The 24,403-nt window shown below is 46.4% G+C and overlaps 1 protein-coding gene across 1 annotated transcript; it reads left to right on the top strand.

Moving 5' to 3' along the window:
* The first annotated feature begins 22,325 nt into the window (after positions 1 to 22,325).
* LOC130880328 (60S acidic ribosomal protein P1) lies at positions 22,326 to 22,816 on the top strand. Its single transcript, XM_057779307.1, has one exon. The coding sequence runs from the start codon at positions 22,432 to 22,434 to the stop codon at positions 22,774 to 22,776; it is 345 nt and encodes a 114-aa protein (XP_057635290.1). The 5' UTR covers positions 22,326 to 22,431; the 3' UTR covers positions 22,777 to 22,816.
* The last annotated feature ends 1,587 nt before the right edge of the window (positions 22,817 to 24,403 follow it).

Genomic DNA, 24,403 nt, shown 5'->3' with positions numbered 1-24,403 from the left:
CATGTACCCTTCGTGGAAGTCAGAGTGGGCTTCTCCACCCCTCTGCCCCAGGGAGTAAAACCTTCTAAAATATTGTTCACCTGGTACCAATCCCTTCACGGTTCTGCATTTGCCTGTTTACCTGTGTTTTGAAGAGGAAAAGAAAAGCCTAGAACCCCTAAGCTCACATCTTCAAAAATTATAAATTTTTTTTCAATTGCTTTCTTCTTTTATGACTCCATTTTACCCTCATACCTATTTTCCTGAAGCTGTCGGAGTCCAGGAAGAAAGGTGGAAATGGGGAAGAAGGAGGCTGAAGAAACAAGAGAGTAGGGGGTGAGGAAGGAGTGGGGAGGGGAAAAAAATGAGAGATGGGGGTGGAAGGGTGGGGAGGGAGGGAGGAGGGGGGAGGGAAGGGCTTTCCCTCCTGAATGATTCTTAGTGCAGAAGTACAATAAAATATTTTAGGTCTTCTGAGGCACAGCTGTTTGGCTGTGTTTTTTAAGTTTCTCAAAGCTCTGACATTGGACTTGTTCCTGTCAGAAAGCATGGTCAGCCTGTGGGAGCACAGCTCCAGAGGGCAAGGAGAGCAGAGATGAGAGGATGCTGAGCTGACAGGTCACACTGCTCCTCTGCATCTAGCAGGAGATCTGAACTCAATACCAGGCTAGGATAACTGTGGTTATTTCTATTTTACCATGGTACGAACTGAGTGTGACCCATGGTTCTGCCCTGCCTTTTTGAGTGTGAGGTTACAGAAGAAGACAGAATGAGGGTCCTCTTTGGGTGGTGAGCTTGGCTGGACTGGAAAGGAGACAAACCAAACCATGCTGGGATGCCTGCAGAGGCTCTGCTTGGTTTTTCTGAAGTTTGGCGTTGCTGAGCACCCAGCCAGGAGCTGGGAAGGGCTTAGTTTCCTGTTCCTCCATGTCATCTTTCGCCCTTCGAACATGTCCTGGGGGTCGGTGCTATTTGATGAGGTAAAAATGAGCAGAATCTCTAAGGTTTTTGTTCACAAGCAAGCAAAAATGACCATTGACACCCTAGTCGACACCCAGCTTACACCTGTACTCCGAGATGTTTACAGCCAAGGTGGGCACATACCTCGGGGTTGAATGCACCACCCCCTTTGATCTGGGATGCTTTACTTGCTATGTGAGCACTATGTGGTTTCTGGGGAGTCAAGTGGACCCCTTGAGACTGCAGAAGGTGGAGGGCAACTTGAGAAAGGAGAAGTGAAGTTTAGAATATCCAGCAAAGGTATCAGAGTTCAAGACTCTGCTACTCAAAATAGGATTGTGACACCAGCATTGGGTCAGTAGGCATTTCTCATTGTTGTGACCAAATACCTGGCACAATCAACTTGAGGGCTTGTTTTGATTTATGGACCACAGAGTATAGACTGTCACCGCAAGTCATTTCAGCTACAGTAATTTGGTCTGGGGTAGCAGGAAACGTCAGGAAGCAGAGGTGAGAAGAAAGGACTATAATCTTCTCTATGTCTAACCCTCAAGGCTCATTCATGACAGTTGGTGCCTCCATGACCGAACTAACCCACACACACTAGGCCCCAACTCTTAAAGTTCGCACCACCTCACATCAAGGACCAAGCTCCCAAAACATGAACTTTTGGGGGAGAAGCCCATCCAAACCATAGCAGGGTTCTTGTACAGCTGAACCTCAACCTGTCCATATGCTTGACAGAGAAGAAATGAAAGTGATAGATGCCAGTAGAGAAGTAGTCACTCTCTGCTAGAGAACACTAGGAATTTGGGTACCAAAACCCGGGTGTCCAGTTCCCTGAAGAACCTGTCATCACATCATCTTTCCAGGTCCCCCTGGGTGGGATGATGCCAGTCGGCCATTCCTCTGAGACCCAGAAACCAACCTAGACAATGCTCATCCCTCAAATCTAGGACAGGTGCCTCCTCGGGAAGATAATGGCCTATTTTTCCCCTCAGCAGGGTGACTCAACTCTCTCCTCCACCTGCAAACCTAAGTTGGAAAAAAACAGATGTAGGTCTTCTCGCTAATATGAACTAACCTGAGCGGAAAACCCATTGTTCAGCTTTGTCTCCTGAACTGTAGGCTACCTTGATTGTGTCACTTAGAGAGAAGTCCCCCACAGAGACTGTGAAGGGTTTTGCTTAAAGTAATCAGCAGAGGCCTGGGGGCTGTTGCAGACTCAAGAGACATCCTAGCCCCTGGGCCCAGATTCCTTTTCCTCTAGTCCTATTCACCCTGCTGGTGTCTCCTATAAAACTCCAGTACACACCGGTTCTGAAAGCTGGGATAAGGCTGGGATAAGGGCACCATGCTGGAAGCCTGTTATTTCAGGTAGCACTGTCCACCTTCCTTTGCCTGACAACCCAGGGCAAAGGTTTCATGTAGAAGCCAGAGGCAAGGAGGAGGAGGCGGAACTCCCGCTAAAGCCCAATGACATTAATTCCTCACTTTTTCATTTCCGGCCACCATGGAGATATATTAGCAAAAAGAAAAAAAAAATCCCAAAGGAAATCTTAGCATCAGCTGCCAGGCATCCAATCATTGACTTGCTACGCTGAACACATCATGACATAAATAACAATTCACAGACGTAATCTGAGGGTCCTCCTGGGTCTGTAGAATGAATCCAGGTTGACCAGCGTCTCTCCCACATACAAGTGGGTAGTTTCTGTTGTATCAGTTAGCCTGTCGCCGCTGTGACAAAAGACCTAGCAGAACAACGTAAAGGAGGGACTGTTTGTTTGGCCTCATGGCTTTAGTGGGCTCATCTGGGAAGGAATAGCAGGGTGGTTCATTTCACATCCCAGCAGGTCAGGAAGCTGAGAGCGAAATGAGAAGCAGCCAGGGATATAAACCCCTAAGGGCCTCCCTCCAGAAACCCACTTCCTGCAACTCAGCATTGTCTCCTGCTTCTTAAACATCCCAAGGTAAAGCCACCAGCTGGGGACCAAGCGTTCAAACAGGAGCCTGGGGATGCATTTCAGATTCAGTCTACAATCACTCCCCACCCCCATTCCAGGCAGGATGATGGCATCCTAAGCTCGTCTGGCAGAATCAGTAGCATTGGTAGTGTACAGACCACTCAAGGTATGTCAAATAAAGGTAGTAGTCATAAGAATTTGGAGGTAGGGACACCATTGATTAGAAAAGGAAGTCTAGGGAACACGGAGAAGAGAAACTAGCAGAAGCAGCCAGTGCCCCTGGACTGGAACCCATGGGGCTCCGTTCATCACTACACTGAAGTCAATCTCTGCTTTATCAAGGGGACTCACACCAGCTCTGCTCCCCTCCTTTCTCACCTTATGATGTCCAGATTGAGCACCCTAAGCCAGCTAACAGAGAAACAGAGAAAGCAGGGTTTGCAAACTTCCAGCCCCAGTATGGCACAGTGGACTAGGAACTAGCAGGACAACCCAGCTGTCCTAGGTTGACACTGCCACCTGGTGGCCTACACTGGAACAACATACCTATTGTACTATCCCTAACCCCCGACTTTTCATCTGACTTCTACCTCATTAAACATTTTCAATTTGGTACTTGTCGCTTACCAACATCCTGCGCTTGGGTAAACTATTCTGAACTTCAGTTTCCTAACCAGAGAAATAAGGAAATGGGGAGTCCTACCATCTAAGGATTATGATCATGGCTGTATGGGATGTTTCAGATAAAGCGCTCACCGCCAGGGCTGGGGAGGAGGCTCAGTGGTTAAATGCGCTTGCTGCTACTTCAAAGGACTGGAGCTCAGTTCCCAGAACACACATCAAGCGGCTCACAACCACCTGTAACTCTAGCTCTGGGGGATATAACACCCTCTTCTGAACTCTCCAGGCACTGCACACACGCACACACACACACACACACACACACACACAAATCTTTTCTAAAGTGACACAGAAAGTATGAAGCGCTTGTAGTCAGTCTTCGTAGCTTTCTCTGCTGTTATTAGCTCCCATGCTTTATCCCACCAAGCATTCACAGGATTCTTTGGGTCATCAAATCCAACATTCATCTATGTTTCCAGGATCTTGTCAGCAAACAAGACAGACTCACACATTCACCTCATGTCTGTCTTCTCATCTACCCTCTCTCTCTCTCTCTCTCTCTCTCTCTCTCTCTCTCTCTCTCTCTCTCTCTCTCTCTCACACACACACACACACACACACACACACACTAGACCCCAAACCTAGCACATGAAAGAGCTCAGAGAGGTTAAGTGCTGTGCAGTGTTTGTCCACAGCCACCAAATGGTTCAGGGACTGTGTGACATGCTTAGTCCTCAGATTTTAGACTTAAAAAAAACAGGCACAAGCAACACTCAGTAGTGTCCATCTGGAGGTCAGGTGTAGGAGAGTAGCTGGAAATCCTCTGGAACCCAGAACTCACCAACCCTAGTCACAATGATGTGGCAAACAAGAGGCCTTGATGTGTGTACAACATTCACGTTAAATAACCAAAGGAGCTGGGTGGTGGTGGTGTATGCCTTTAATCCCAGCACTCAGGAGTCAGAAGTAGACAGATCTCTGAATGCGAGGTCAGCCTGGTCTACAGAGCAAGTTCCAGGACAGCTAGGGCTGTTACAGAGAGAAACCCTGTTTCGAAAAAAAATCAAATAACTAAAGCAAGGGCCTGGGAGGACATTCAGAAACATGAGCTTGTAGGTTTGATCCCCAGCACTGACATTTCTTTCACAAAGCTAGATACAGCAGCGCTCTCCTGTAATCCCAGAGACACAAAGCTAGATACAGCAGCACTCTCCTGTAATCCCAGAGGTGGGCAGGCAGAGACAGGAGGACACCTGGGGTTAGAGGACCAGTCTTGGTTAATTTTCAACTTAACAAAACCTAGAATCACCTGGGAAAGGAGTCTAACAAGGACACTCCCACAATGCCTGTGGGCTGTCTGTGAGGGATTGTTCATGATTAAGTTAACTGAGGTGGGGAGACCCACCCTGAATGTAAACAGTGCCACCACTTGGGCTGGGATCTGGACTGAATGAAAATGGAAAAAGGACAGCTCAAACATGTTGTGGAATATTTGTTTAACTGCGTAAAGATGTGTTGCATTTGTTTAACTATGTAAAGATGTTTTACCTTCCCTGCCTAAGGCACCTGATCGGGTTAATAAAAAGATGAACGACCAATAGTGAAGGGTGGGGTATAAGCAGAACTTCCGGCCAGGGAGGGTAAGTAGAAGGAGGAATTTAGGCTGGAGAAAGAAAGAAAAGAAACAACAGAGAGACACTGGGAACCAAACAGACGTGGAGGAAGCGGGAAAGTAGGACATACAGAATGAAAGAAAGGTTAAAAAAATAATAATAAATAAATAAAAATAAAAGCCCTGAGGTAAAACAGAGATGAATAGAAACAGGTTAAAATTTAAAATAACTAGTGGGACGAGCCTAAGCTAAGGCTGGGCATTCATAATTAATAATAAGCTCTGTGTCTTTATTTAGGAGCTTGTTGGTGGCTCAAAGAAAATTCCAACTATACCAATGTTTCCTTGCTCTCTGCTTCCTGGCTATGGATGCCCTGTGACCAGCTGCCTGGAACTCCTTCTTCTGTGTCTGCCCCGCCTGAACTGTGAGCTAAACAATGCACTTTTCCCTTAAGTTGTTTTGGTTAGAGGGTGTTTTATAACAGCAACAGAAAAGAAACCAGGGCACCAGTTTTTTCCTAATAACATTCTAAACCTAACATTTCATATCATTTTGATCTGTGAAGAAATAGAGGAGTAAAGAGGGGCAGGGAGGCAAGCTGGCTTTCTGTCCTCTCGGTAAAGGTCCTGAGTAACACTGGAAAGAGTTAAGAATGTGTCTAAAATTCTAATTACTGAAGAGTCTAAGTAGCATGTATCATTTCCAAACTATTGGAGGAAAAAGAATGCAAGAAAGTTATTGCCTGTTCTGGGGACCCTTTCCCTCCTTCCAGACTGCTTCATCCAGCCTTGATATGAGAGTCTGTGCTTAGTCTTAGTGTCTCTTGTTATGCTATGTTCAGGTGATATCTCCAGGAGGCCTGCTCTTTTCTGAAGGGAAACAGAGGAGCAGCGGATCTGAGAGAAAGGAAGGAGTGGAGGGAGGGGAGGATGCAGTCAGGATGAGAGAAGAATAAACAAAAAGGGAAAAAAAGAAAGCTCAACAAATCTAGCAGGAGAAACAAGGAGAAAACAAACCAGAAAACACAATGCTGCTGGGTGTGGGGGCTCACCGCTGTAATGCTGGCATTGGTCAGCTACAGCTGTGTTACAAGCCATCTCAGTATTCCAGTTGCTTCCAACAACTCACATTGATGAAGACACTCCCATGTCAGTACAATGACCACAGTTCAGCCAGTGGAGGTTGGGACCAGATGGGCATCTCTGCTTCACATTTGAGAGAGCCTGTGTCTAGCTGAGGGCTGTGAGCTAGACTGGGGACTGCTCCATTCACCCTACATATGTCATAACTTTTCTGAGCCTCAGTTTTACCCATCTGCAAAAGTTCAGGAAATGCTGGCCCAGCCAGGGCCTCACAGGTGTCTGAGGGGCTGTCAGGAACCCTCTAGTATCCGAGCATTCAGATAAATAAATCATATCACCCAAGTCCAAGCCCCAACCTAATTTTTATTGAAAAATAATTTTCAATTTTATGGACCATTACTGGTTCCATATGCACTGGGGAAGATGTCCATCTTGGCCTCGTCCCTAGAATCCCTGGTATGACAACCACTCAAAATACTCCTGACACAGATTAAGGATCTAGAAATAGGCATTTCGACCTGCTATGCTGAGAAGCAGAAGCCCTGGCTGAGCACACATTCCTTCTCACTTTCTAGTTTATGCTGGCTTGGGGAAGGTTGTTTGTTTTTCCTTTTATAATTAAAACAAAAACAGTTGGCTCAGCAGACCTGAGTTGTATAGAGGTGACCGAGACTAAGGAAGTCACAGCAAATGCCCCAGCTATGCAACGGGGCTCCGGGACCAGGTGGCCAGGAGAGGTGACTTACTTCCTGATGAGAGCTCCAGCCAGCTACAGGGTTGGCCAATTTAGGATTTCACAGAAGACTCGATAAAAGTTACAAGGAAAAAGACATGAGTGTAAGTACCTTACACTGCATCAGGTCCCAAGAGATAAGCTACACAGTAAAGAACTCCTTTGGACCAAGCTTCATCATCACACAGTGGAAGACAGTCCACATGCTTGTTGCCCCGAGGAAAAGATGGAGCTTGAGAGCCCAGGAGCCACTTCTCAGGCTCCTCAGGTGTGGGACCTGTGGGTCCATGAAATGAGGAAACGCTGCCTAGCATAACAAAATTGATCCTGATGCCTCCAAAGTTAGCCCTAGGTGGCATCTCTTCCAGAACAAAACATCTGGGTGCCTCGCCTTCTCCATTCAGCGCATCCTAGAACCCAGTGCCTTGTGCTCCAGTTCAGCAGGAAACAGGTCTGGAACGGCCACATCTCATACTTTCATTCATTCATTCATGATTGTTAATGTTACCAGTACTCATAAAGTTTATTCTGAGATTGAGCCCTCTCCTGGGATAATACAAACCTCAAGGTGTTTTGTGATGGAGATTAAGTGACAAAGAATTAGAAAAACAAAGCCAGGTATGGTAGGTGTCTCTTTTCAGTCACTGTGACAGAACGCCACTTACTTAGATACTTAGAAAAGAAAGTTTTTAATTATACTTTCGGCTTCAGAGGGTTAGAGTCCATGATGGCACAATGGTAACAGGTTGGAGCAGCAGCTGAGAGCTCACATCTTGATCCACAAGCATGAGACAGAGACAGAGTGAGCTGGAAATAGTATGGACTTTTGAAACCTCAAACTCCCTCCACCCCAGTGACACACTTTCCCCAAAAAGACCACACCTCCTAATTTTTCCCAAACAGTTTCACCAGCTGGGGACCAAGTGTCTAACATCTTCATTCAAAGCACAACAATGATGCATACCTGTCACCCCAATGTCATGGAATATTAGTTGAAGATGTGTTACATTTGTTTACGTTGTGGAACATTTGTTTAATGAGATAAAGATGCGTTGCATTCTTTTCTGTTGCATTTGTTTAACTCTGTGAAGCTGTGTTACTTTGCCTGTCTAAAACACCTGACTGGTCTAGTAAAGAACTGAACAGCTAATAGCTAGGCAGGAGGAAGAATAGGTAGCGTTGGCTAAGAAAAGAAATCTAGGCTCGAGGTAGAGGGAGGAGCAAAAGATGGAGAAGGAAAAGATGATTCCAGGGGCTGCCACCCAGTCACACAACCAGCCACAGAGTAGGAAGGAAAGAAAAGTGTGTAGGACAGAGAAACATAAAAGCCCAGAGGCAAAAGATGGATGGGATAATTTAAGTTTAAAAAAAAAAGCTGTCCAAAAATAAGCCAAACTAAGGCTGGGCATTCATAAGTAAGAATAAGCCTCCATGTATTTATTTAGGAGCTGGGTGGTAGAGCCCCAAAAAGTGATAAAAAAAAAAGTAACTACACCCCAACACTTGAGAGGTTTAGGCAGGGATCATGAGTCCAAGGGCATGCTGGGTTATAGAATGAAACCCTGTCAAAAACACAGAAAAACCTCGACACAAGCCTGGCACAGACATTGTCTTGAATTTGGGCTCTATGAGCCCTCGGTGTCTAATTCTCGTCTCTTGGGAGGATTTAAAATTCACACAGCAGTAATCACAGCAACAAAATCACTCATAATTATTACTATTTTCTTTTCAAGATGGAGTCTCATTCCACAGCCCAGGCTAGTCTGGAATTTATAATCTTCCTGCCTCAGTCTCTCAAGTGCTGGGATTATAGGCAAATACCACCATGCCTGTTATCATTGTCAATAACTCTGCTTTGGATGCTTTGGGACCTCTTTTTCACTTAAGGAACACAAATGCTAAAAGTACATCTTTTAAAATACGGAGCAGGGTGGCATATGATAAGGAGACAGACGGGAGAGCAAAGGCGAATGCTTTGCTGGGGGGTCAAGAAGCGCCACCCTGATAAAATGATGCTTGAGCAGTCAGGAACGGAGTGAGGAAGTGGCCCAAGGGTGTGACAAGTGCAGAAGGCCCTGGGGTGGAACAGAGCACAGCTGAGAATGGAACAGTCTGCAGTGTGCAAGAACAGAGGGGGTGGAGCCAGTCTGGTGAGTGACGGGCCAAACATGTCAGAAAAGCTCATGAGAGATTTACAACTAAATCGCATGGCCTGATTCACTTCTTTTAAAGATCACCGTGGTTCTGTGTGAAGAACGGTGTTTAAAGGACAGGGAGGAAACAGGAGAAACAGTCACCAGCAATGGGAGCAAGTGACCGTGGAGTAGGTGTCTGAGGGAGTTACAGAAGAAGGAACAGACCTGGGCCCCCTCTGGAGGCAGGAACTTCAGCTGGAGATTGTGAGTGGTCAGAGAGAAGGGGTGAGAATTAGTGATGGCCCTGGCTTTAAGTGGGCACCCTGAGAAGAGGGCACCCTGAGGACACCCTGTTAGTGCAGCAGCAAAGACAAACATTTGAGGCTACCAGGGAGCGTGTGAAAAGTATAAAGTGTAAGAGTTAGGGTCATTTTCCATGAGGCTGCAAAATGCCGGCTCCTGGGTTCTCTCCTGGAATCCAGCGTTGTTTCACAGTCTATGGACAGAGACCCACAGTGTTTCAGAGGTGGTTCCTATTGTCTGTCTGTAGGGAAAGAGATTTCCCTACATTGAACATTGAAGGTTAAACCCTCTTCCTGAGAGGAATAAATGAAGTCGTTAAAACTGAGCATGAAAAAGAACAAAGATTCTCAGCGAAACAGAGCGGAAGCCTTCAGAGATGGGGATTATGTAAACAGCAACCCAGATGCCTAGAATGCAGGCTTCTCCTAATCTGACTCTCTTAAAGCTCCAGGCCCTCGAAGGAAATTCCCCCATAGCCATTTGCTCTCCCTTCTTCCCGCATTGCCCAGGCAAGCCGAGACTCACAACATCTATTCTCCATCACACAGATCACCCAGAATCTGTTTCCATATTTTCCATCTCTCAAAGGTTCACCAAGAGCTTCTTAGTGCATTGTGGGGCAGCTTTGGTTTACGCCCATTCTGTGATACATAGATACGTACATAGAGACGTGGTTAGCCTTGACTGTCAGCCTGATACAGTCTAGAGTCATCTGAGAGCGGAAACCTCAGTAGAGGAATTGCCAAATCGGGTTGGTCTTGGGGACATGCCTGAGAGGGAATGTCTTGCTTGCTACTCGATGTGGAAGAAGAGTCCAGCCCACTGTGAGGGCGGCTGTCCCTAGGCAAGGTGTTCCTGCACTGTAGAAGGAGGCTAGCTCTGCTCTGCGAGAGCTGCTGAGGGATCCAGAGAGAGAGAGCGTAGAAGCAGCACCCACCCTGCACGGTTCCTGTCCTCTGGTCCTGTTTGAGTTCCTGCCCTGAATTCCCCGGATCTGGAATTATAAGCCAGATGAACCCTTTCCTCCTCAGCTTGTTTTGGATCAAAATGGTTTTATCACTGCATAGAAGGACACTAGAACAGCTAGAATGGAGAGGAAGACGGTGTCAAAGAAAGAAAGGGAGAATCCAAGTCTTGCCCCAAGGCCATGAAAAGGAACACCTGTTCAGGTGGGGAGTAAAGTGTGGGCTGTGGGCATCGTAAGAACATAGTCAGCCTCTTTCCATTGGCTCCAACCATTCTTTGCTACCTTCTAGGTTAGGAAGGACCACTAGTTTCTAAGGAGAAAAACCAGGAGCCAATGGTATTGATCTCCTACTAGACACACATTTTCCTGCCTTGGACTTGGAAATCATCTCCTCTCACAAATCAACATAAGGGATTATAAACGTCACGGAAGTGGGACTGTATCTTACTAGTCCACATCAGTAGCAGAGCACCTAGCACCTAGTAGGGGCTCCTTAAATATCTGACGAATGAACCAATAAATGAATAAAAAAAAACTAAGACTCAGTATGGAGAGATGGCTCAGCAGTTAAAAGCACACCCTCTTACAGAGGACCAGAGTACAATTCCCAGCTCCCAAATCAAGCTCTAGGGAATCTGATTTCCCCTAATGGCCTCTTTGGCACTGCACGTGTGTCAACCCCGCACTTAAACCCACACATGAATATACATAATTTAGAAATAAAAACAAATTTTTAAATAAAAAGCTAAGAATCATACCAATATAGTATAGAGTGTAAAAATGGCATTGGTGTTGAAGAGACTTTGGTTTGACCTAGTCTTATACATCATGATCTTTAAACACCCCATGTCGGACTTGTCTCCTAGAGTTTGTAGGGGATTAAGTGAGATGAAACTCTTCAAAGCAGTTGGTAGCCATACCTTCCACAAATGGCAGCTCTTCTTTATAATAATGCCTGACATGGTCTGATCTACATTTGAATTAAGTTAACAGTTGACAACAACAGAGGAGGAAGAGGGAAAGAAGGAAGTGACCAGGCCAGTCTCCATAGTGAATGTCCATGCTGGCCATGGTGACACACCTCTAATTCTTGCATTCAGAAGAACATCCACAATTCTTAAGTCAGCCTTGTCTATAAAACAAGTTTTAGGCCAACAAGAGCTTTATAGCTAAATAAAGCAGAGCTATATGGCTCTGTCTTTAAAAAACAGAGGGCTGATCTCCGAAACATACAAAGACCTTGAGAAACTGGTCATCAAAAGAACAAATAATCCAATTTAAAATGGGGTACATACCTAAACAGAGAACTCTCAACAGATGAATCTAAAATGTCTGAAAGACACTTAATGAAATACTCAACATCTTTAGTCATCAGAGAAATGCAAATCAAAACAACTCTGAGATTCTATCTTATACCTGTCAGAATGACCAAGATCAGGGAGGGGAGCAGAGAAAAGTACATAGCTCAATAAAACAATTAGGAGGACATTTCTAAGTGAGATGACAGGCTAGGAGCTGCTCCTTATGAGCTAAGAAGGGAAAAAGTCAGAGTAAGGAAAACTATACAGCATTCCAAGAAAAGAAAGGGTGTCACAAATAAGGTAGGGACAGAACACCTGGAAACACAGAGAAAAACAAACAGAACACAGCTGCAGCCACATGGCTGCTCAGCACAGGTAGGGGGACAGAGTCACCTCCACGTGACCCTGGTGAAGTAGGACTGGCAACTCCCCCCTCAGGGACCCGCTCAGCCCTGGAAATCCCTGAAACCCATTCAAGTGTGGTGAGACTGATTGTACCCATGGCCTGTTTGTGTTTCTCTCTATTTTTAGATTATTTATTATATATATAATATATATATATATATATAGGTCAGATTGTATGTGTGCTTGCAGGCCAGAAGAGGGCACCAGATCTCATTACAGATGGTTGTGAGCCACCATGTGGTTGCTGGGAATTGAACTCAGGACCTCGAGAAGAGCAGCCATGCTCTTAACCACTGAGTGATCTCTCCGCCTTTGTTTGTGTCTCTTATGTTCCTGTCATGAGAGCCATGCATCTGCCAGCTTGGATAATGCTTCCGACTTTCTGGAGAATCTCACGAAGTAATTTCCTCTTCCAGACTTCATCCAAATAGTGAGAAGAAAAACCATAACAGCAACAACACAGCACTGCACAAAAAGATGCACACTGCAAACTGATTAAAGATGTCAATGCACCAGCAGTGACCATGGGCCAGAAAACGGGGCAAACTAACACAGAATGCTTTAGAAAGCTAAAACATCTTTAGGATAAAACCAGAAATAGCAAAGGAAAAAGATAAGGAAAGGAGGAAGTAGAGACATGCCCTGAAAAGTCAGCAACATAAAGGAAACAGCAGGCATTAAAATGGGTAGGAAATCAAAACGCTGCAGAAAATGGCAGCAACGTGGAAGAAAAAGTCAGCAGGGAAATTGAGATTTGGAAAAGATTACAAAGGTTGGAAATGAGAGCTCAATAAACCATACCCCCACACCAATAAATTAAAGTTAAAAATCAAAAAGAAAGGGAGTCAACTTAGATGGCTCTTTTGCACCCCTCCCCTACTAACCTGTGGTATGCTTAATGTGTAACACACACTGACCTTGTAGAGCACCAGATGAACAAAATGGGAGCATGAAGGTCAGAGGTCATTAGTCTTAGAAACCAGCATTGAATGGATAAAAGTGACTTACAGGAAAGGATTGGCCGTATGTGTGTGTGTGTGTGTGTGTGTGTGTGTGTGTGTGTGTGTGTATACATGCACATATGAAGGCCAGAAGAGGATGTCAGATTCCCTAGATCACAAGTATGCACGTGCACGTGGAAGCCAAGCGCTGACATCAGGTGTCTTCCATCGTCACCACCTCCTCTTCTGAGACAGGGTCCCTTACTGACCCAAGTTCATTGCTGCATCCACTTGTCCCTGAACCCACCCCCTTCTGAGGTTACAGCTGCATTTGACCATGCCTGCCTTTTACTTGGGTGCTGGGGCTCCAAACTTGGATCTTCAGACAGAGGTAGCAGGCTCCTTACTGACTGTGCCATTCCCCAGACCCTTATCTGGCCATTAACAAGGTGTGCCAGCCGCAGGTCAGATACGGCTACACCTTGGCTCAGAATACCGTGGAGCTCTTCGCTGCTCTCAGCCCCTTTCTCTGGTGGGAGCATAGATCTACATTCTCCTATGAGGCAGGGAAGCTCACTGCCAGCTCCTCAAAGGGACAGGCTCGGCCTGTCCATCTGAGGGAGGACATGGTTTACCTGGGGTCCTCTAGTCCCCTGAAAGTCCCTGGTCAGGCTGACTCTAGACTGCAGGCTTTGGTCCTGCCAACCAAACTCACAGCCAAGATCACTTTTCCCAGCGCCTTCAGCCGCTTCCCCCTACCTCCTGCCCAGGATCTCTGCTTTAAAGCGGTAATTAATATAAAGTTGGGTGTCTTTTTCCCTCTGGGAGAAAAAACTCTTTACAGCAGGAAGGGAGGCAGAGCGTGGATGGATTTAACAAGGACATGGGAGCTGATGCAAGTAGCATTATTCTATGTGACTGTATCACCAGGGTAAGGCGAACTCGCTCCTGTTTGGGTGTTATGTTGATCATCAAGCTTAAGTGTATATAAAATTAAATAGTAGAGAAAGGCGTGGTGGGCCTTTTTCAGCCCGGAATTGTTCTCTTCCTTACCTAGAATAGCATCAACACTTACTCAACTGTATACTGGACATATGCATTCAATGGTCAGAGAATCCCCATATAGGATATGCTGTTTTCAGCTCCACTTTGCAAGCCACGCTGTCCAATGCTCCACTCCTGCCCACTAAACACCTGTGGTAAGTCAACACAGTTGTACAACCCTGAAAACCACCAACCAGATCCTCTGCTTGATCAAATACACCACGAATTAATTGATAAGGGGGAAAGTGAACTCGATTATTTCTGGTTTGGTTTTGCTGTTTTTCTTTAGTTAAAGTGCCTTCTCAACTTTCTGAAACCCTAAATATCAGAATGACTATACGTCCCAACAGTGTGCATGTATTAACTGATGTACCAGTTTGATTTCTGTCACTGTAACAAACACCATGACCAAAAACAATTTGGGTAGGAAAGGGTTTAATTTGGCTCATACATTCCAATCACACAACATCACTGATGACATCACTGACAATCAGGGAAGGAACCCACGCAAAAGCAGAAGCAGGAACCATGGAGGAACTCTGCCTACTGACTTGCTTCCCATGGCTTGCTCAGCCTACTTTCTTTTTTTTTTTTAATTTATTTATTTATTATGTGTACAACATTCTGCTTCCCACACACCAGAAGAGGGCGCCAGATCTCATTACAGATGGTTGTGAGCCATCATGTGTTGCTGGGAATTGAACTCAGGACCTCTGGAAGAGCAGTCAGTGCTCTTAACCTCTGAGCCATCTCTCCAGCCCCCTCAGCCTACTTTCTTATACAACCCAGAACTACCTGCCCAGGGGTGGCACTGCCCACTATGAACTGAGTTCTACATGAACCATTAATCAATAAGACGTCCCTATAGAAATTGCCCCCAAGCCAATACGATGGAAGCAACTGCTCACCTGAGGCTTCTTCTTGGGTGACTCCAGTTTGTGCCACTGACAAAAAGTACCCAGCACAACTGTTTTCCCTGCTACCAGGAAAGGGTAGCAGACCATCACAGCAGGGAAGGCGTGATGGCAGGAGCTGTTTAGTCCAGGGCAGCTGGAAGTCCTGGCAACAGACAAGTACAGACAGAACAGGCAGCAGCCAGAAGCAGGTGTAATTTTCAAAGCCTGCTTCTGCTAAGTAGGCCCTGTTCCTAAAGACTCTGCAGCCGTCCAACAGTAGCACCAGCTGGGTGGTCATGCACTCAAAACCGTGAGCTTGTGAGAGACCCTTGAGAGTCAGGCCCTAAGGGAGCACAAGGGCAAAGGGCTCAAATCCACAGATGTGTTTTCTTTGACTGGACCTGGTTTTTATTTTGCATTGTAGATGGGGTACACACCCTTTTCTTGCCATAGTCTCCTTCACTTTTAAAGCCTTCCAAAGACTGGAGATGTTCTTGCAGAGGGACTTGGAGTGAACAGTCTAATCATAAAGCATGCTCGCTAACAGACAACGAGGAAAGCATCTTGTTGCTGTCAAGACCATAACAAAAGTGTGCTGAGGGTTTGCTGTCTGCCAGATATCCATCAAAGCACTTCACATGACCGTGTCATCTGCACAGTACGGTCCCATGAGCAGTGGGTGAAATGGCTTGACAGGTCTCACGCCATGGCAGCAAAATTGAGAACTAAGGGGGCCTGGTTCCTGGGACTCAGAACTGCAGACCTGGTATACTCTGACCTTTTTGAGCTGCGTAGCATGGATCTTTGCACTCAATCTTCTGTCCTCTCTTTGACCCAGGGGTTACAGTTGTTCCTGAATCTGGAAGCAGCCAGCTTGTTCGTTATAGTAACAAAAAATGGAGCATTAGAGAAACACGGTGCTCCTTTCCCATAGCCACCAGGAGAGTCAGCCACTCTGCCAAGGCTACAAGGAGTCATAGAACCCTGAGTAGGGACAAGGCACACTTGACTGAGAGTCCAGAGGAAACCTGGACTAGCCCCCGGGATGCCACAGTGAACAAAAGAAGTGGCTCAGGGGCTGCGTCCACATTGCCTCATGAGATCTCAGATACAACAATTATATATGGAAGGGCTTTTTATTTTGTAAAGGAGTTTCCATGTCGAATGTCACCTTTGTACCCAGAAGGGAGAATCACCCAAATTAATCGCCACTAAAGAAAACCCTACAGTGACTCCTCTGGCACAGGCTATGTGGGGGTACCCCTGCAAGCCGCTGGGCAGTGGCATGTCATGCTGGTGGAAGTGACCTTTCAACTCCTGCTGTGCGTTTCGCACCATGGATTGTCTTCTCCAGTCAGAGTAAATCCCAGCAAGTGAATTACGGCATCTTCTCTTTGCTCCACCAAACACACACACACCTCTCTCTCTCTCTCTCTTACACACACACACACACACACACATACACACACACACCAAGCACTGAAAACCACCACCCTGCTTGCTACTAAATTTATTCAGTGGGTTCAGGCACACCCTCCATATTTGGTACAGCACGGTCCAGCAATGATCCTGCAAGCCAGTGTTGCTTTATTGTGAACTATTGTATGTTAAGAGAAAACACTGTCTGCCCTCTTGAACCAACGGATACACAGATCCAAACAATGTTTACAACTGTCCCCCAAATACCTCGTAATCGCCTGCCCTGATTCTTTCCCTCCTCCTCTTCTCGCACCTCCCAGAGCGCTCCACATCCTACCTCGCAGCCTCTAACGCCATCCGAAGAAGCCCCCACCAACTCAGCCGTCTCCCCCAGCAGCAGGCACATGAGAAACCAAGGACAGAAGAGTTGTTCCGAGTCCCAGCACACCCATCTCTTTCTTCCTCTCCAGCTCCAAGAAGCATATTTATAAATAATGCATGAGCGACATTATCATGGGCGGCCCTATGCATCAATGCTTGATTTTTGCTAAGTAAACTGATGGGATGTTTCTTTATGCCTTGTAAAATGCTTCCCAAAGGGATGCTGGGAACGGAGGTTAAAACCCTGACCCCAAACCTAGTACGTGCTGCACTGTAAATGCAGGTGAATGGAGGAAGACTGAAGGCATGAATACCAAAAGGAGATGGCGGCGTGTGCTAGGCTATCCGGCTGGCCCTGGGAGATGATTGAGGGATTCTTGGGGTAATAAAAGGCCAATGACATCAAGCAGTGCATTCACCAGACCCAAGACATGCAAGGCTCAGGATAGCACCTTTCATGCCACAGCCTCTCAAGAGCCACCAGCTGCAGTTTTGACTTAGCTGGGCTTCTCCTCTACTGGTTGGTACTCAACAAGTCTATCTGCAAGCAACTCACTTCAAAAAAAAAAAAATGAAATGCTTTTATGACAATGGAAGCTTTGTAAGATTCCTGTGAATGGAAAACCAATGTCGTGTCATAAATATAAAACATAATGAAGACTTCCTTAAAAATTAAGCTTTAGCTAGAGTTCTCCAGGAAGCACTCTGGGCCTCCAGGCCTGTTCTGTGTTTGCTCAAATAAAAGGGGAGTGAGGAAGGAAGGTGTTAGGGATGTTCTCCGGTCAAACTCTGATGTTTTTCTAATGTGATGAGGTCAAAATGAAATCGCTAATTCCCATTCAAATAAAGCCTGAGCCAGTGTGAGGACTCAGTGTGTTGAGGATCTCAGGGCTCACATGGAGGAAGGAGAGTACAGACCAGGCAAGCTGCCCTCTGACCTACACACACACACACGTATATATAATAAATATTATAACTTAAGTGTTATGTTTACTTATTTATTTAGTGTGCACATGTGTGTGCATGCATACGTGTATGTGTGCACATGTGTGTGCGTCCGTGTGAGTGCGTGCATGCATGAGTGCGTATGTGTGTGTCTGTATGTGTGCGTGTGTGTGACGTTTTAAAGGCATCCCAGCAAGACTTCTGTTTTGTGGCCAATCGGAGGCTGGAGTCCAGGGTCTAGCTGCATGCTAGGCGAGTGTTGTGCTCCTGCGCCCACTCCAACCCAAGGCCCCTGTGTCCGTTACTTTTCTCACCACCATGTACATCTGCCTGACCAGAAACATTTAAGGAGGGGCTGGAGAGTTGGTTCAGAGGTTAAGAGCACTGCCTGCTCTACCAAAGGTCCTGAGTTCAATTCCCAGCAACCACATGGTGGCTCACAATCATCTGTACTGGGGTCTGGTGCCCTCTTCTGGCCTGCAGGCATAAACACAGACAGAATATTGTATACATAATAAATAAATAAATAAATAAATAAATAAATAAATAAATATAAAAAAAGAAACAATTAAGGAGAGAACGGCTTTATTTGGGCTCAGACTTAAAGAAGGAACACAGTCCGTCATCGAAGGAAGACATGGTTGCAAGAGGGCGAGGTACCTGGCCTCATTGTGCCTACAGGAGGAAGCTGAGAGGACACAGGAAGTGAAGCCAGAAGCCTCAAGGCTCACCTCAATGACATTTCCTCCAGCAAGACTTCATCTCCTAAAGGTTGCCGTCCTCTCCAGCACAGGTGACCGTGACAGTGGGGGACATCTCACATTCGAACCACAGCAACCCATTCCTAGCTGGACAACTGGTCTCACTGCAAATCCCAATCGTCTGTTTCCAAGTTCTTGGCTGCTCGTTGTGATCTGCCACCAGCGGCATCATAACACATGGAAACTTGTCAAACACAGATCCAAGGCTCAGCCAGGGACCGTGGTCAGCCATCTCTGCAAGAGCTCCTAAAGGGATCTGAAAAAGCATGGGATAAAACTGGACTTGCTGAACATAACGGACAATGAGGACTGCTGAGAAGTCAAGAACAATGGCACTGGGTTTTGATCCTACTGCACGTACTGGCTTTGTGGGAGCCTAGGCAGTTTGGATGCTCACCTTACTAGACCTGGATGGAGGTGGGAGGTCCTTGGACTTCGCACAGGGCAGGGAACCCTGACTGCTCTTCGGGCTGATAAGGGAGGGGGACTTGATTGGGGGAGGGGGAGGGAAATGGGAGGCAGTGGCGGGGAGGAGGCAGAAATCTTTAATAATTAAATAAATAAATAAACAAACAAATAAATAAATAAATAAATGAGCTCCTAACGCTGTCTCCAATGTGACAATTGGTACTCTAGACCAGAGCAGCTTCCTACAAGGTTGTCGGGTTCCATTCTGTCCTTAACCTAAACTACCACATTTCCCCTCCACATAACTGCCAACATGGTCTAACCTGAACTACCACATTCCCCCTCCACACAACTGCCAACATGGTCTAACCTATACTACCATATCCCCATTCACACAACTGCCAACATGGTCTAACCTGAACTACCACATCCCCATTCACACAACTGCCAACATGGTCTAACCTGAACTACCCCATCCCCCTCCACACAACTGCCAACATGGCCTTTCTTTTTTCTTGTAGTTCTGGGTATTAAACTAGACAAGCACTCCGCCACTGAGTCACACCCCTACCCAGGGTAGAAATTCAATAAACAGCAATTACTCTTCTTACCTCCAAGCTTAATTCCCCCACCAGCTTCCATTGGGTTCAGATAAAATCCAAGCTTCCTTTTCCTGTGGGAGTCTGGAGTCAGGGTGCGATGTTCCCAGCACTCTCACCCCGGGAGTCTCTCAAATTACCCCAAGAACATCCTTGTCCCTGGGTCTTTTTGCTCCATTCTCTCTGCCTGAAAAGCTAATCCACAATCCTATAGTTTAGCCCTCATGTATCGGTCCCTAATAAATGCCACCTTCGACAGACATCTCAAACTCCTCTCCAGAAGCTGTCCCTCTACGTGACCAAGTCATTCCGGCTCGTTCAGAATTACCCAATGCTTCTACAACCCCTCCCCTTTACATTTTTTTTCATGTATATGGGTGCTTGCCTGAATGTGAATCAAATGCATGCAGTGACTTGGAAGCCAGAAGAGGGCGCCCAGTCTCCTGAAACTGGAGTTCTGCACAGTTACGAACCACCATGTGGGTGGTGGGAAGCCAACCTGGAACCTCTGGAATGGCAGCCTGTGCTTTTAACCTCTGAGCCATCTCCCCAGCTTCCCCCTCTTTGCATTTTTAACTGACAACATTAAAAGTACAGTAGTTATACATAGTTCTGAGCACAACAGAAAGCTTTGAAACCAGGCGCACTGTGGAATGTCGAGGTTAAGTTAAGCACAGTCACCGTCCTACGTGGCCTTGCTTTATGGTAAACACTGAAAAATCTTGCCTCCTAGGTGATCCAAGTTGCATCAGTTGCAATACTTGACTGAAGCTAGAGGTAGGAGAGGTTTGCTTGGGTTGCAGTCTCAGATTTCAGTCTCTCACGGCAAGCAGGCATGGCAGGCGTGGGAGGCAAAGTCTGCCCAAAGCAGCAGAAGCATGAAGCAGCTGTTCACCTGTCCCACTATGCGAGAAGCAAAGGGCATGATAGGAAGGAACCAGGGATAACATAGCCCCAAGGATCCACCCCTCTGACCTCCAATGAGGCTCCACCTCCTAAATGACAGCCACTAACTGAGGAACGAGGTTCAAACACAGGAGTCTATGAGGGGCATTTCACACTCCGAGTACAACAGAAATATGCAGCATATTGCATTAGCCACCATTACTCCACCACGCAAAGGATATTGCGCTGGATTTTGCATTGGACTCCCCAGGAAACTGTCACGGCTGTTTACCGTCCCTCAGTCCCTGCCACACACCACCCTACAACTCTACTTATTTCTTCTTTATCACATGATGTCTTCATTTGCTCAGAAGCTCGCGAGGCCCCTGCCCTGGGGTAGAGCCTTGAGGATGACTGGTTCGCTGCTGTATTCCCGGCACCTAGGACAGTGACTGGTCCTTAATGGGCACTTCATCCACATTATTGACAAAAAAATCAAAAGCATGATCCCCATGGTCTGCTTAGCCTCCTGCTGGCAGCTTAGCCATTTGCACTGTTTGACTGCAATGCAGGCAGCTTCCTCCAGGTTCAGAATTGCCTCCTTGGGCAAGTTTGCCAGAAATGGATTTCTTGAGCCAAGGAAAGCACCAGCAGCTAGGGTTTTGCTTTCCAAGCATGAGACCTCTTACGCTGTCAGCCAAAGCTCCACTGCCTGCCCGGCTCTGCCCTCCAGGGCCAAGATTCTCGGCTTTAAAAACCTCAATAGGTGAAAATGTAGCCATTTGTTGCTTTAGTTTTCATACTTGCTATTGCTACTTGACTAAGAGTCTCCCTGTGTGCTGAGCTAATGGCATTCCTTTTTTTTTTTTTTTTTGGTGAGCTGTCAGCCCCTCCCCCTTTGCTTATTATTTTTCTTCTACCCAGATTTCCGGGTTTGTCTGAATGATTTGCTCAAGTTCTTTGAAAAATAAAGATGCTAGTCCCTTCCCTTCATCTGTGGAAGATTTCATTCTAGGCATGTTCCGATTCTTGAATTAAATTACATCTCACTTTTCTTATTCCTTTTTTGATATGGTCATACCCCAATTTGCATTTCTCTTCTTGCTTGTCTCATGGTTAAAGTGTGAAATGCCTCCCTTCTGTGTGTGTATTCCAACACTTGGTCCCCAGCTGGAGGTTCTACCTTGGGAGATTGTAAGACCTTTGGGACCTGGGACCTGACTGGTGGACATTGACCAGGGGAGTATTGGAAGGTTATAGCCAACTTTGGTCCTGACCCTAGGGTTCCCTGCTTCCTGATCCACAAAGATGTAAACAAGCCTGGGCTCACTCTTCCACGAACACAAACAAGGCTGCAGGAGCTGACTGTGGTACTAGCTGATCATAGGTGTCAACTTGAAACATCCCAGGAAGGGGGAACCTCAACTGAGAAATTACCTCCATCATATTGGCCTGTGGGCATTTCTGTGGAGCATTTGCTTGATGCTGACTGACAGAGGAGGACCCAGCTCACTGTCCACAATGCCAGTCCTGGGCTGGTGGGCCTGGAATGTAATAAGAAAACAGGCTGAGTAAGCCATGGGACATTAGCCAGTATGCAGCATCCTGCACGGTCAGTTCCTGCCTCCAGGTTGCTGCCTGGAGACAGACTGTGACTTGCAAGCCAAATAAACCCCTTTCCTCCCCCGTTGCTTTTGGTCAGTGTTTTATCACAGCAACAACAAGCTGACCAGGACACGTGTCTTCTCCACCACAAGCCATAACCAAGCCATTCTACTTTTAGTTGTCTCTGAGTGTTATGTCCCAGTAACAAGAGAAATAACTACAATGTAACGGTTTGAGGGTTGTTTTTTTTTTCTATGCTTCAAAAATCCCTCCATTGGCTTTCTGACCTGGACCAAAAGGTTGTTCTTCCATGACAGGTTCCTGAGAGGGAGGACCAAGCAATGAGAAACAACAAAGAAGGGAAGAGGACCTTTTCCTCTGCTGCCGCCAAGGTGCTCGGTCCTTCCGAGGAAGCTAAGGCCGCGTTGGGGTGAGGCCCTCACTTCATCCGGCGACTAGCACCGTGCCGGCAGTCCGCAACATGGCCTCCGTCTCTGAGCTCGCCTGCATCTACTCCGCCCTCATCCTCCACGACGACGAGGTGACGGTCACGGAGGATAAGATCAATGCCCTCATTAAAGCAGCTGGTGTCAATGTTGAACCTTTCTGGCCTGGCTTGTTTGCAAAGGCCCTGGCCAATGTCAACATTGGGAGCCTCATCTGCAATGTAGGGGCTGGTGGGCCTGCTCCTGCAGCCGGAGCCGCACCAGCAGGCGGTCCTGCCCCCTCCACCGCTGCTGCCCCAGCTGAGGAGAAGAAAGTGGAAGCCAAGAAGGAAGAATCCGAGGAGTCTGATGACGACATGGGCTTTGGTCTTTTTGACTAGGCGTTTTGATACCATGGCTAATAAAAGGATGAATCTGTAGTAAAAAAAAAAAAAAAAAAAAAAAGAAGGGAAGAAAGCAGAGGTCTTATACAAACTATGTCTTGTGCCAAGAAAACTTAGTAAGAAATACAGCATCTTCTATACAGTTTCCAGCGGGAATACAGCAGGAAGCTAATCCAACAAAGCCACACCAAGGGAACACAAGTATCTCAAGGGCATCAGAGGCTGAGTGCTCAGTGGCCTTGGGACTGATAACTTCAGTCTCTTCAAGAGTCTCCAGGAACCAAAACTGTAACTCCTTCAAGGCCTTGGCCTAAACACCAAATAGGACCTTGCCAAATCTGCTCCTGGGGAAAAAAAAAACAAAACAAAACTGAATTGGTCATGGTGATTTAAAAGAAAATGGTCCCCAAAGGGAGTGGCACTATTAGGAGGTATGGCCTTGTTAGAAGAAGTGAGTCACTGTGGGGGCGGGCTTTGTGGTCTCACTTGCTCAAGCTTCCCTCAGTGTGACAGTCAATTTCCTGTTGCCTGCAAGGCATAGGACTCTCAGCTATTCCTCCCACACCATGTCTGCCCGCACACTGCCGTGCCATTATGATAATGGACTGAACCTCTGAAACTGTAAGCAAGCCACCACAATTAAATGTTTTCTTTATAAGAGTTGCCATAGTCATGGTGTCTCTTCACAGCAATAAAACCATAACTCTAAGACATTGGTGTTCCCTTTTTCCTTTCATGGAGCCTCTGAGAAAACCTTGGATCAACCTGTCTCTCAGCTTCCCATTTCCATCATACTTTCCTCAAAGTCATCCTGACTTCCTCCCCCACTCCCAGCCACAGCACTTCCTAAGCTCCTAGCACTCTCCCCTACCTCTCTCTGCCAGCCATCCTGACTTCTCTCACCACAGGACCTTTGTGCATAATGTCCCTCCACCTGGAAGAGGGATATTTCTACAACATATGCTGTTCCCTCCCTTGCTTTTTTCTAATCTTTATTCCAGTGCCACCCCAATGTCATTCACAGGCCACAACCTCTAACATCTCAGTCTTTCGGGGGGTGGTGTGGTTCAGTGGTAGAGAAATGGCATAGGATACATGAAACCACAGGTTGGAACATAACATTGAATAAATAAAATAAACTCTTAGCCGTATCGAAAATGTTTGCACCCGGGGCTGGAGAGATGGCTCAGAGGTTAAGAGCACTGACTGCTCTTCCAGAGATCCTGAGTTCAATACCCAGCAATCACATGGTGGCTCACAGCCATCTGTAATGAGATCTTCTGGCCAGCAAGAATACAGACAAACAGAACACTATATACATAATAAATAAATAAATAAATAAATAAATAAATCTTTTAAAAAAAAGAAAAGAAAAGAAAAAGAAAATGTTTGCACCCTAACACCCAGAGCCTGGGACTGACCATGTTCTTTATACCACTGTGAAGTGGGGCGTTAAAGGGTTGGGAGTGTGGCTCAATGGTAGATCATCCACTAAACACAAGGACCTCGCTTCCACATCCATTTCCCAGATGCCAGCCAGTTGTGAGGTAGGGGCAAGGCATTCTCCTTGGCAACAGAATTTAAGGTAACACTGAAAGCTCAGCTTCTTGACAATAATAAGAAA

Source organism: Chionomys nivalis, chromosome 8 (assembly GCF_950005125.1).
Source record: "Chionomys nivalis chromosome 8, mChiNiv1.1, whole genome shotgun sequence".
In the NCBI taxonomy this organism is placed as follows: domain Eukaryota; kingdom Metazoa; phylum Chordata; class Mammalia; order Rodentia; family Cricetidae; genus Chionomys; species Chionomys nivalis.
The sequence above is the reverse complement of the archived record's forward strand: the minus strand, read 5'-3'. Positions and strand labels throughout refer to the sequence as shown.

Excerpts from the sequence above, each read along its gene's own strand:
- LOC130880328 (XM_057779307.1), top strand. The coding sequence starts at position 22,432 with ATGGCCTCCGTCTCTGAGCTCGCCTGCATCTACTCCGCCCTCATCCTC.